General features: G+C 39.3%; 1 protein-coding gene across 1 annotated transcript; it reads right to left on the bottom strand.

The window, feature by feature from the left end:
- Positions 1-2,337: 2,337 nt before the first annotated feature.
- On the bottom strand, positions 2,338-3,381 carry LOC137032936 (carbohydrate sulfotransferase 12-like). The gene has a single exon (XM_067404964.1). The coding sequence runs from the start codon at positions 3,379-3,381 to the stop codon at positions 2,338-2,340; it is 1,044 nt and encodes a 347-aa protein (XP_067261065.1).
- Positions 3,382-11,561: the final 8,180 nt, after the last annotated feature.

Here is an 11,561-nt window from a genome sequence, read left to right on the forward strand (position 1 = left end):
AGCGGCCACTAAAGTTCTAGGAGCAAAAATAGAACCTGCTAGATAGACAGAAAATATTTTAGCTCGACTAGAGCTAAAGGGAATAAACGCACAATTTACTCAGTAAAAACATTTTTTTTTTTTTTTTTTACTCTCAGCGAGAGGAGTACCAAGCTAAATTCCGACATGCTAGCAAAGGAAGGCCTAAAAGTGGCCTGTAACCTTAAAAGCGCGCGGCGATAGCTAGTGCCTTTATACAACACCCAAGGGGGATGAGACATACAGAAACCCATACAAGCTGTGCCAACATGCTAGGTAAGACATGAAAGGAGGCCTCAACGGGGGCCAACGGCTTCCATAAACATCTGGCAACAACAGAGTAACTTATGACTCATCATGGAATGATGCCCGTACACGACCAGCATAGCTGGGCCAACAGGAAGCTATAAGAGAGGCCTGGAAAGGCCTGCTACTTAAAGAACCATGTGGCACCAGCCCGTGGTCATGACAGGGCCCTAGCTACAAGGAAGGGCCAGTATAACCTAAAATGATAATTTTAAGGGAACTAGCTACACAACCTGAGCCTAGGCATACACATTCCAGCAGGCAATGTTAATATGCTAAACAGCGTGAGCGTAACCAGCATCGTAGACCAACAGCGCTGTATCCAAACAAGCTGCATACAGTGAGGCTAAAAGGCAAATAGCCAACAATCAAACAGCAATGAACCCCAGAAGCTGTGGTGCAAACGTCCGGGAGAAGTCTGGTAAACAAAATTCCCTACACTCACCCTGAGTGTGCGATCCAACAGGTGATGCACTCAGTGAAACACAAACCCTAACCGGGGAGTACAACAACACCGTATTCATATATAGAGGCCGGATAAAGCCTGCTATCATAGAAAACAGGTGTAACCTGTGGCAGCACAAGCACGCTCACATAACACGCCTGCATAAACATATGAAGGGGAAATATGGGCAAAAAACGGCCAGCAACTTCCTCAGAAGGAGGCCAAAACTAGGAACTATACAACCGCAGGGGGGTAGTATAACAGGGGGATGTAAACAAACATACACCTAACCTAGTTCTAACCTAGCCGCTAGCTAAGGACTGTATGTAGACCATGCTACACTCGGGCTACAAATTCCCAAACACACAGAGAAAGCAGCGCGAGCGACAGCATTAGGTGGCCGAAAAACCGGCCAACACATAACTGACAATAGCGAAAGCTAGTTCTAGCTATACACATTATCAGCCGAGAAACTACACCAACGCTAAACAACAAAGCGGCCATAAAGGGCCTGCCTGTAACAGTCAGCCTAACATACAGTTATTTCCCCTAATAACCCCTAAAAAACATGAACAGATGACAACTATATGCACGGGAAGCTATACAGGAAAAGAAAAGTCTATTTTTGAGGACCCGGCTTACCTCCTGCGGCTCGTAGAACGCAGATTCCTCCCTGATTCGTCACACGGAGGGGAAAATCCAAAGTCCCATAAGCCCAAAAGCACTTTCACTATCAAGCCAGATGGCGGGCCGTCAGGAATACATCCATCATAGGCCCACACCATCAGCCCGACTGTAAAGCCCGCATATAGATGTCACAAACGCTACCGGGAGGCGAAGGAAGAGCGAGGGCGAGAAAAAGCCTGCGCGAGAGCGAAGATCGATTACCGGCGCTGCTGGCGCCGCTCCTCGATCACCTCCCTCAAATCTTGATTCTTCCTTCTAGCATCTCGCCGTCTCTGCGACTTATTCTGAGGAGGAGGAGGCGCACGAGCGGCGACACTTTCCCTCTGAGCCTGCCTCTGAGCCTCGGCTCGAGACGGCCTGGGATCTCCCGGCTGTCTGGGCCCAGAGCTGGATCTGAGCGGGATGCAAGATCTAAACGCCGCGGAGCGCGTCTTCGCCTCCCTGATCAAGATCCGTAAGCAGATCAGCCTGGTACGCCAGAAGCACCGTCATCGTGTGCAACGCTGCACCAGCCTGACCTGCAGCGGCGTAAGCCCTGCCATTGAAGCGTGACGTCACCCTCAACGCTTTGGATGGCAGGGCCCTCGCCGGAGTTGCCGGGCCATGGGAAGAGAGAAAAAGATCGTCTAACCTGCTGCGAGCGGGTTCCCTCCTCACGCGCTCCCAGGGCAGCTGTAGTCTGCTCGAAGCGCGTTCCATAACCTCCAGCAACTCCGAAAAACGCCGCGCTGGGAGGCCTTGTGATAGGCTGTCGCCGGCCAATAGGATTGGAGTGTGGTGATTTTTGGCATTTCGAGCACAGGTCACAGAGGACGTTCCCCATAGCGCAGTCAGCGCAGAGTGGAGTTCCCTTTCGAAAGGGAAACAGTTAGCGATACTCATCACTCGTGCAGAAGTGTCTCAGGTTTCTCATATTCAAATAATCTAAAGTCTGTTTCATAAAGATTGTAGAGTTTTCTCCTGTCAGCTATGGATAAGTTTGTAAACCAGTCTCGCTCCCAGTCTACTGATGTCCTATCCTTGTACCCTGGGGGAAAGTGAATATATTTTTCCAGCCCAAGAATCGTCAACAAATGTTCTGTATCCTCATCAAGAGTTTCCAGCTTCCCAACAAAATCATAGTCAATTTGGCACTGATGGCAGAGTCTGTACATCTGCTGCCAGTGTTCATTGAATGGCTTCTCCTTCTCAGTCTGTGGATCTAACAGGTACTGAATAAAGTGAGTAAAGGACAGTCTGATACTTGCAGTGAAGGCCTCTTGAGCGGAGTCAGGGGATGTTGAAATATTAGCATAACGCTGAAGCATTGTGGACCCAAACTCTCTGTAGAAATCCTTATTTGGTCTAGCAAACTTTTTCCGGAAAGCAGAAATAAGGCGTACAAAAGGATCCCGTACAAAAAGAAACTTGGTGTAATTCTTTAGTCTGTGATGCATTAAAGGTCGTGAAAATTGACCATAGAGCCTCAGAAACTTGTTAAACGTCAGCTGCAGAGTAGTATTTTGGGATAACGCTGGTGGTACATCAAGAGGATCCAGATATGGAGCTCCATTTGGTGCCTTCAGGTTCTGGCTGAGCACAATCATGACTCGTTTCCAGTTGGTACATGCTACCTTCAGTACAAAACCGTAAATAACACCGTGATGATCATCCAAAATGAGATGGTCCAGTGCTCTGTTCGGAATCTGGTCAAATGTGATTAATTTCTCTGTAAAATTCAGGCTGCTATTGACCGAGCAAAGCTGTCTTATAACACGTCTACGATGTGCTTGACACAGTTTGAGGTGTGTGAGATCTTGTGATGAAGCTGAAGCTGTGTGTAGATGAAAAGTCCCATCTCTCTCCTCATTCCAGCAAATTATGAAGAAGGTGACAAATACTGTTCCCAAAAGAAAGAAACACTGGAGCTGCCTCTGCATTCCCATTTTCAGTGGACGCCTTTTCCAGATCCTCAATTTATTGAATCCTAAACATAGTCTCTGGAATTAATTGAGTTGAGAATTCTGGGGGGAAAAACACACAAAAGTGACTTTGCTTAAGTCTTAATTTACAATAGCCTAATAGCCTAAAGATGTATCACTATTTCTAAGCTCTCACTACAGTGTGAACGTAGCATAAATGCTCTGTCTTTCTGTCAGACTAAACCACCGAAACGGTCTGTTTGGTTTGAAACGGCATTCTTCACGTTCAACAAGGCGTTTGTTAGCAACAAGAAGTACAGTAAACTTAGCCTACTATGGGCCTGTTCACACTTTAGATTTCTGTTTTTCTCTGAAACGATTTCAGATGGATTTAAATCCGATTGGAAGTGGTCAGGAAGTGGTCTGAGACACATTCCAAAAGAAAATGGACAAGTGTAAATGCATCTGGTTGTTGAAACCTCATATGTAAATTTTACTATCCCAACAAAAAAGTCACAGACGGTTAAAACACAAGGCTTTGTCACTTCATAAATCTGATTTCAATCGGATATGCACAAAAATTGGATTTTGGCTAGCCTATGAATGCAACTTAGCCTATATACTTTATGTTTATAATAGGCATAATATACAGAATTCATGCAGCACTTTAAAATGTTCATAATTCAGAACTACTAATTAGTCATGTAAGATTCATTTGGTTATAAACAAACAAACAAACAAACAAAAGTTTAAGTAGCTAACATGCAGGGGGAAAAACAAACAGCATGTTCATTTTCATTGTATAATTATCATATGCCTTTTTGTGTCTTACATTGGCCAAAACGTAAAATAGTTATGAATTGCCATGAGATAACGCATTACTAGATATAGGTTAGGTTAGGGTTAGATACTAGATACTAGATATATCTATTCAAAGATTGGTGTAATACTTATTGGCGTATTTATTTACTTTATGCTATCAGAAACGCATAAGTTCCCCACCCAACGAGCACCTCTTTCCCCAGCTCGCGCTAATTAGTCGTCCATGATTTCATTTTTTTTTTAAATCTTGTAAACTTAAGTGTTAAGCTACAATGTTTCACAATGTACACAATGTTTCAAATCTATGTGGACTGGGTTAAAGAACTAAGTTAATATCTAGACTGAGATTCTGAAAACATTACTGTCTTAGAGATATATAAAATAAAATAAAAAATAAGTATCTTTTTTCTAAAAATCTTAAAGGGAAAAATGAGCCAAAAACAATGGCACTGACTTAATTTAAGATATGCCAGTGTAAGTTGCTTTCAATTAAGACAGCAAATATGCACTTTTGTCTGGAACTATAGGCTTAAGACTTGTCTGTAAAACCAGGGGCAGATGCACTATGAAGCCCTGAGATTTGCTATTTCAAACTTTTAACTGTCAAGAATGCCAAGTTAGAACATCATAGATAAATATAAGCATAAGCCGAAGCTACTCTTTTCTATTATTGCTTTAAACCCATCTCCCAAAGCTTGCCATTGTACCCTCTTACTTTAGCAGTGATGGCTTTCTCAGATTCTTTCAAAATAAGATTTCTAATCAGAGGCCGCAGACCTTACAAACTGATTATACCCAGTTTGCCCCTCCTCCTTGCTTACAGTGCTCAGCGTAAATGAGAACACCCCCTTTGAAAAGTAACATTTTAAACAAATCTCTATGAACACTAAAAAAAAAAAAAAAAAATCCAAAATGTCGACAAGACTAAGTTTTATATAACATCTGTTTAACTTATAACATGAAAGTAAGGTTAATAATATAACTTGGAGAATTAAATTTTCAGTTTTACTCAAATTAGGGTGATACAAAAATGAGTACACCCCACTGAAAGTCTCTGGAGCAAAGCTAAATTTTAGACTACAAATGTCTAATTTAACAAGAATTCAACCACAGGCGAGTCGAATTATTCATTACACAGGTGTTCAGCAGACAGTTGACTATAAAAGGATGTTAAAGCTCCTTCCCATTTCATGCTGTCAGCAATGGCTCCACATGGAAGAGAAATGTCACAAGACCTGAGAAAGAAAATATTTCTTTACACCAGAAAGGTGAAGGCTACAAGAAGTTCAGCAAAGCTTTACTTATCAGTCAGAATACTGTAGCAAAAGTGGTACAAAAAAATAAAAAAAGATGGAACTGCAACCATTTCACAGAGACGTCCAGGTCGTCCACTGAAGGAAAGGAAATGTAGATTACGGCAATGCTAAAGTCTCGGATGAGGATGCTAATTTGTTTGTAAATTTTGTTTTTCTCAAAGAGTAGCCCTTTCTTGGTCCAGGCACTCCGGCATCAGTCTTACAACAGGAGCGTCTTCTGATGAGAAGGGTTGAAGAAAATCGGCATGCAAGTTCACTGCAGTTATCTAAAGAAGTAGAAAGCCAAAATGAGGTGACTATTTCCCATGACAAAATACGGTGTACACTGCAGTGGAATGGCATGCATGGGTGCCGTCCACAAAAGAAGCCTCTCCTAAAGCCCAGGCACAAAAAAGCCCACCTAGAGTATGCTAGGGCACTAGCTGACAAAGATGAAGACTACTGGGACTCTATACTCTGGAGTAATGAGACCAAGATACATTTTTTTGGAACTGATGGCTTCAAAACTGTATGGCGTCGCAAAGGTGAGGAATACAAAGAAAAATGCATGGTGCCTACAGTGAAATGTGGTGGCAGTGTCCTTATGTGGGGCTGCATGAGTGCTGCTGGTGTCAGGGAGCTGCATTTCATTGATGGCATCATGAATTCACAGATGTACTGCTCTATACTGAAAGATAAGATGCTACCATCACTCTGTGGTCTTCGTGCACTTTTCCAACATGACAATGATCCTAAACACACATCTAAGGACACTGTTGGATTTCTGAAGAAGAACAGGGTGAAAGTGATTCAGTGGCTCCTGATCTGAACCCAATCGAACATCTACGGGGAATTCTGAAGAGACAATCTGAGCATCACTCTCCATCCAGGATCCAGTCTCTAAAATAGGTCATTCTTGAAGAATGGAAGAAGATAGATGTTGCAAAATGTTGCCAACTTGTTCATTCCATGCCTAGAAGACTTTGCTGTCATTAAAAATCATGGAGGCCATACAAAGTACTAGATGTAGTAGTTTTTGTTGTGGGGTGTACTCATTTTTGCATCACCCTAATTTGAGTAAAACTTAATGTGTAATCTAAGTTATATTATTAACCTTACTCTTATGTTATAAGTTTTTTGTTTTTGTGTTCATTGAGATATTGTTTAAAATGTTACTTTTCAAAGGGGGTGTACTCCTTTAGGCTGAGCACTGTATCTGTTTAGCTTGAATTTGAATCCACCTCTATTTCTTCTTTAGGTAAAGTCATTGCCTACCTCAAACCTATATTTTGTTCATTGGATATTATCCCACCACGTATAATAATGCAACTTTTTGACACACACCAGGGCCAATCCTTCTTTCTATTGTAAATAAATTGCTTAGTATGGGGTCTTTTCTAGTAGACCTTAAACATGGTCTGGTGGTTCCTGCTTTTCAGAAACCAAATCTTGATTCTTCCATACTTGAAAATTGCAGCATATTTCTAATCTACCTTTTATCTCAAGTGTTTTTGAAAAAATTATTTCACGTCAACTTCACTCTTATTTAAATCTAAATTCTTACAAGATGTTTCAGTCTGGTTTCCGGGCCCTTCACAGTACAGAGTCTGCTTTATTCAGGGCTCTCAAGTGTCACGCATTGAGCGTGACAGTCACTCATTTTGGTCTTTTGTCACGCACTCCCGCCACACATTGTATTTCTCACGCAGAAAAACTATTTATCATATATTTAATATGCCGCAGCGCCCAAAATGTATCTGGCCGCGCCGCTCTCTCTGGAACCGGGAAGGAATCAAGCGCGTCTCGAAACCTGCCACTTATCAGCCAATCAAAAAAGAAGAAAGAGGCTACACAATAGCCAATCAGAAAATAGCACTATTGTATCTGGGTAAGATTTAACACAGCAACCAATGAAAAAAAAAGCATAATCAAAGAGTGACCATTAGTTCCACAAATACAGACACAGGCTACCACAAATAAATTAATTCAACAAAGGTAACCTGTTTTGCTACATATTTTTAATGGTTTAAATGTGTACTCTACATGTTTGACCACTTACGAACTCTCATTTAGCCTACTATATGTTGTGTACATGACTAATGTGCCCAACCATCAGCAATAAATAAATTACTTTTAGATCACAAAATTGTTTACAAGAGAACAAATTTCTTCATTGATCTAGTCACTTAATTTTGCTCTTAGAATGCACTAGATTCATGCATTTAAATTTAAAATGTACAAAATTTTCCTACGGGGAGGCATGCCCCCGGACCCCCCTAGAGGAACCGATGTCCACCCACTACAGTCTCACAAAATCCTGTGGGAAACAATGTGGATGCATTAATCATTGCATCTGTCTTTCAAAGATGTCAGGTAAAAGGAAACTAAGAAGCATTAATAATAATACTTTTTTTTTGTTTGTTTGGTTTTTGATTGGGGGGGGGGGGGGGGTGTCACTCTTGCCTGTCTCCAAAATTGAGAGCCCTGTTTATTGAAGGTCCTCAATGATATCTATTTGACAGCTGGGTCATGGTGTGGGGTTAAAAGGAGCTGTCTTCAACTGGTTCAACTCCTATTTGGGCCATATATTTTCTGTAAATTTCAAAGGAAATGCAAACACCACGGATCGGGTTAGACAGGCCCGAATTCCAAACGGTCATAAAAAGGAAAATACACGCACACACCACACCCACAGACACACACACACACACACACACACACACACACAAAAGACCTAGCCTACATAAAGACTGTATGCACAAATATTATACCTGCAATGAATATATCTGCCATTGTAGTGCTTGCTGCATGTATGTGTTACTAGTGTAGAATCGTAGAATTGACTGTAGTAGGTTAGTTTTCATGTTAAACGATAGTAGTAGAGTATAAAGTGTATTTTCTTTATACGATGAGCGACACCTGTCGAGTTTGATCTCTCCGTAAAGCTGAGTCCGAGCTATTCACCCATGTATACGTTATGTTTCTGTCAAATGCATCGTTCTGTTTAATAGTACTATGAAGAAAATGCACCGATTTGACATACCATAAATTAATCCGGGAGACAGGACAAAGGGATGTGGAAAACCGCCAAATTGCAATGCTATCATTGCAGGACGTTATCAAGAAGGCGTCCTGGTCTGTTGTCTTTAAAATACCACGACACGCGTCTTTTCGTTGCACAAGTTTTCCTGCACAAGTGTAGGCCTAATCGTAAAAACTTAGAACCAAATAATTGATCTTGTTTAAAAAAGGTGAAATTCTCAATAATACACCATATAATCTAGTTTGGCATAATCTTACATTAGAACAATTCAATAGTAATAAAAATAAATTCAACACCATTGTTCTGAATATTATAAATAATTTGCGGAATCATTGGAGTCAAGTCAAATTCCTGAAGTGTCAAGGTGGTGTAACCACCACTCAAGGAGCCATTTTGTTAATATTGTGCAAGAAAACCACGTGACAGGAAATTATATCACAAAGAGGGACCCCTGGTGACACTAAACGCTGCATGCAAAGGTTAGTAACTGTATTTAAAATGAGATAATTTGACATTTTTAGGGTATGGTTAGGTATTCTTAGGTATACATGTCAAATGGTATGACCCCATGAATACATTGATAATTCATCATTATTATAAAAATGTGTATTAACTTTAAAAATTACATTTGAAATATTTCCACCAAGGCCAAGTGCTTACATAGGTGTCCATGATAATACCTGTCAAATTTGATTTTAAATTGAAATGTCAAGTGGTGTAACTGGTTACACCATTTGACTTCTATTACAAGCCTTTCTGTTAGGGGCAAATTTAGTCAAAATCACTAGTTTATGTTGCTGATTAAAGATGTAATATAAACTAAACTACTATTTGGAACTATTTTCAAATGTTCAATGTTTTATTTTTTTTGAGGAAGTGGTGCTTTAACCACAACTTTATTATTAAAGATCTGTAATAAAATATAATTATGTTGCACAACATTAATGTTTAGAACATTTTTAACATTGAAATGTTTAGCTTCAATGCATATTTCTATTCCATGCACTTAAAATTGTAAGTAATCTAAAATCATGGAGTGATTGCTAATGAAAGACAAGCGCGTCAAACGTATTGAGAGCAGCTTTTATTATGCAGCAGTCGCTGCTTCTGCTTCTTCAAGTCAAGTGTATGTGAGGTAAAGCAGCTCTATTTTATCATATTAGACACATTTGTGTGTTCAAATTTGTTATAATGCTACTCTGTGCGTTCGCTCGGCAGCTGCTATGAGACACTTTGTTGCACACTGCATTCAACTAGATCCATATTAGGCATGGTAAAACATGGTACTCACAGTAAATCAAGAAAACAAGATTTAAACAATAAGACTAAACGTGTTTAGCTATATAATATGATTAAATTTCTGTTGACAAATGTATCCAAACAGTTGCTCACCTGTCTAATAAAACACATAATATATTATAGTGTCTTTGGTGTTTCTGCGGTTTCTACAAAATAAAAATTATTTCTCTAGGTTTAGACACTCTTGGAAACATCTGGCATAATATAAGTACACAAGTCAACAAAATATATAACATTGTTCAAGGGGTTTTTGGATATTTTAATCCAAAAGTCTTACATATTGTTCATTTAACCAAAGACTACAATTTACATCTATAAAATACAATTCATTAAATTTCTAATATTTTATAATTAAAACGACATAACAGAGCCCCTTTTCCCCCGATAGATAAAGTGATATAGTTTCAAGCAAGGAAACGGTGGACAGAGCACAAGTGAATTTTGATCCTGCTATCAGATATTTTTTTCTTAAGAAATCATCACTTTGATGATTCTTCTTGTTATCAGATATTGTTCCTTAAAGGGTTAGTTCACCCAAAAATGAAATTTCTGTCATTTATTACTCAACCTCATGTCGTTCCAAACATGTGAGACCTTTGTTCATCTTCAGAACACAAATTAAGATATTTTTGATGAAATCTGAGAGCTTTTTTTTTAAATCTCCCATAGAAAGCAACAAAATGACCACATTCAAGGTCCAGAAAGGTTGTAGAGTCATTGTTAAAACAGTCAACGTGACTGCAGTGTTTCAACCTTAATGTTATGAAGAGATGAGAATACTTTTTGTGCGCAAAAACAAAACAAAAATAATGACTTTATTCAACAATCTCTTCTCTTCCTGTCATTCTCCTCATCCAGGTGACGCAGTAACACAGTGAAGGCTTCCTTGTTTATGTCCGAATGCCCGCTCAGTATTGGCCAAAGTTGATCACGTGATCAGCACAGCGCATGCGTGTGAGAGAATAGGAGAATGACAGGGAAGAGACAAAACAGTTTAATAAAGTTGCTATTTTTGTTTTGTTTTTCACACAAAATGTATTCTCGTCTCTTCATAACATTAAGGTTGAACCACTGCAGTCACGTTGACTGTTTTAACAATGTCTTTAGTACCTTTCTGGACCTTGAAAGGGGTCATTTCGTTGCTTTCTATGGGAGATAAAATTATCTTAATTTGTGTTCTGAAGATGAATGAAGGTCTTGTGGGTGTGAAATGACAAGAGGGTGAGTAATTAATAACAGAAATTTCATTTTTGGGTGAACTAACCCTTTAACTGTAAAATATATGAGACATGATTTCACTGTTCAGTACTATGATTATTTCTTGTTGCCAGATGTTGTTTTTCATCACTGAAACCACTTAACTTAACTTACTGACTGTCATGCTTGATTTTCAGTGTCAATTTCTTCAACAAACAATGGCCTTTGGCTGTAGAAGCAACATGGTCAGGTGGTGTAACTGGTTTGTGTCAACTGGCGTAACCAGTATTTTTCATAACAAAATATAATTATATACAGAAAAATTAATGTGGAATAAAATGTTATCATCTAGTTTAGTGTAATAACATGATTTTAAAATTTTTTAACATAATTTGTCAAAGATTATTTAGAAAACAGATGTGTTTTCAGCATGTGTCCCACCAAATATTGCAAAAACACATTCAAATTTACATTTAGAGATAACTCTAATAAAATTATTTTTCATTTGATTTTTTAAATTGAAGTATATATTTCTTTAAGTGAGCTTA

Source organism: Chanodichthys erythropterus, chromosome 12 (assembly GCF_024489055.1).
Source record: "Chanodichthys erythropterus isolate Z2021 chromosome 12, ASM2448905v1, whole genome shotgun sequence".
NCBI classification, from domain to species: Eukaryota; Metazoa; Chordata; class Actinopteri; order Cypriniformes; family Xenocyprididae; genus Chanodichthys; species Chanodichthys erythropterus.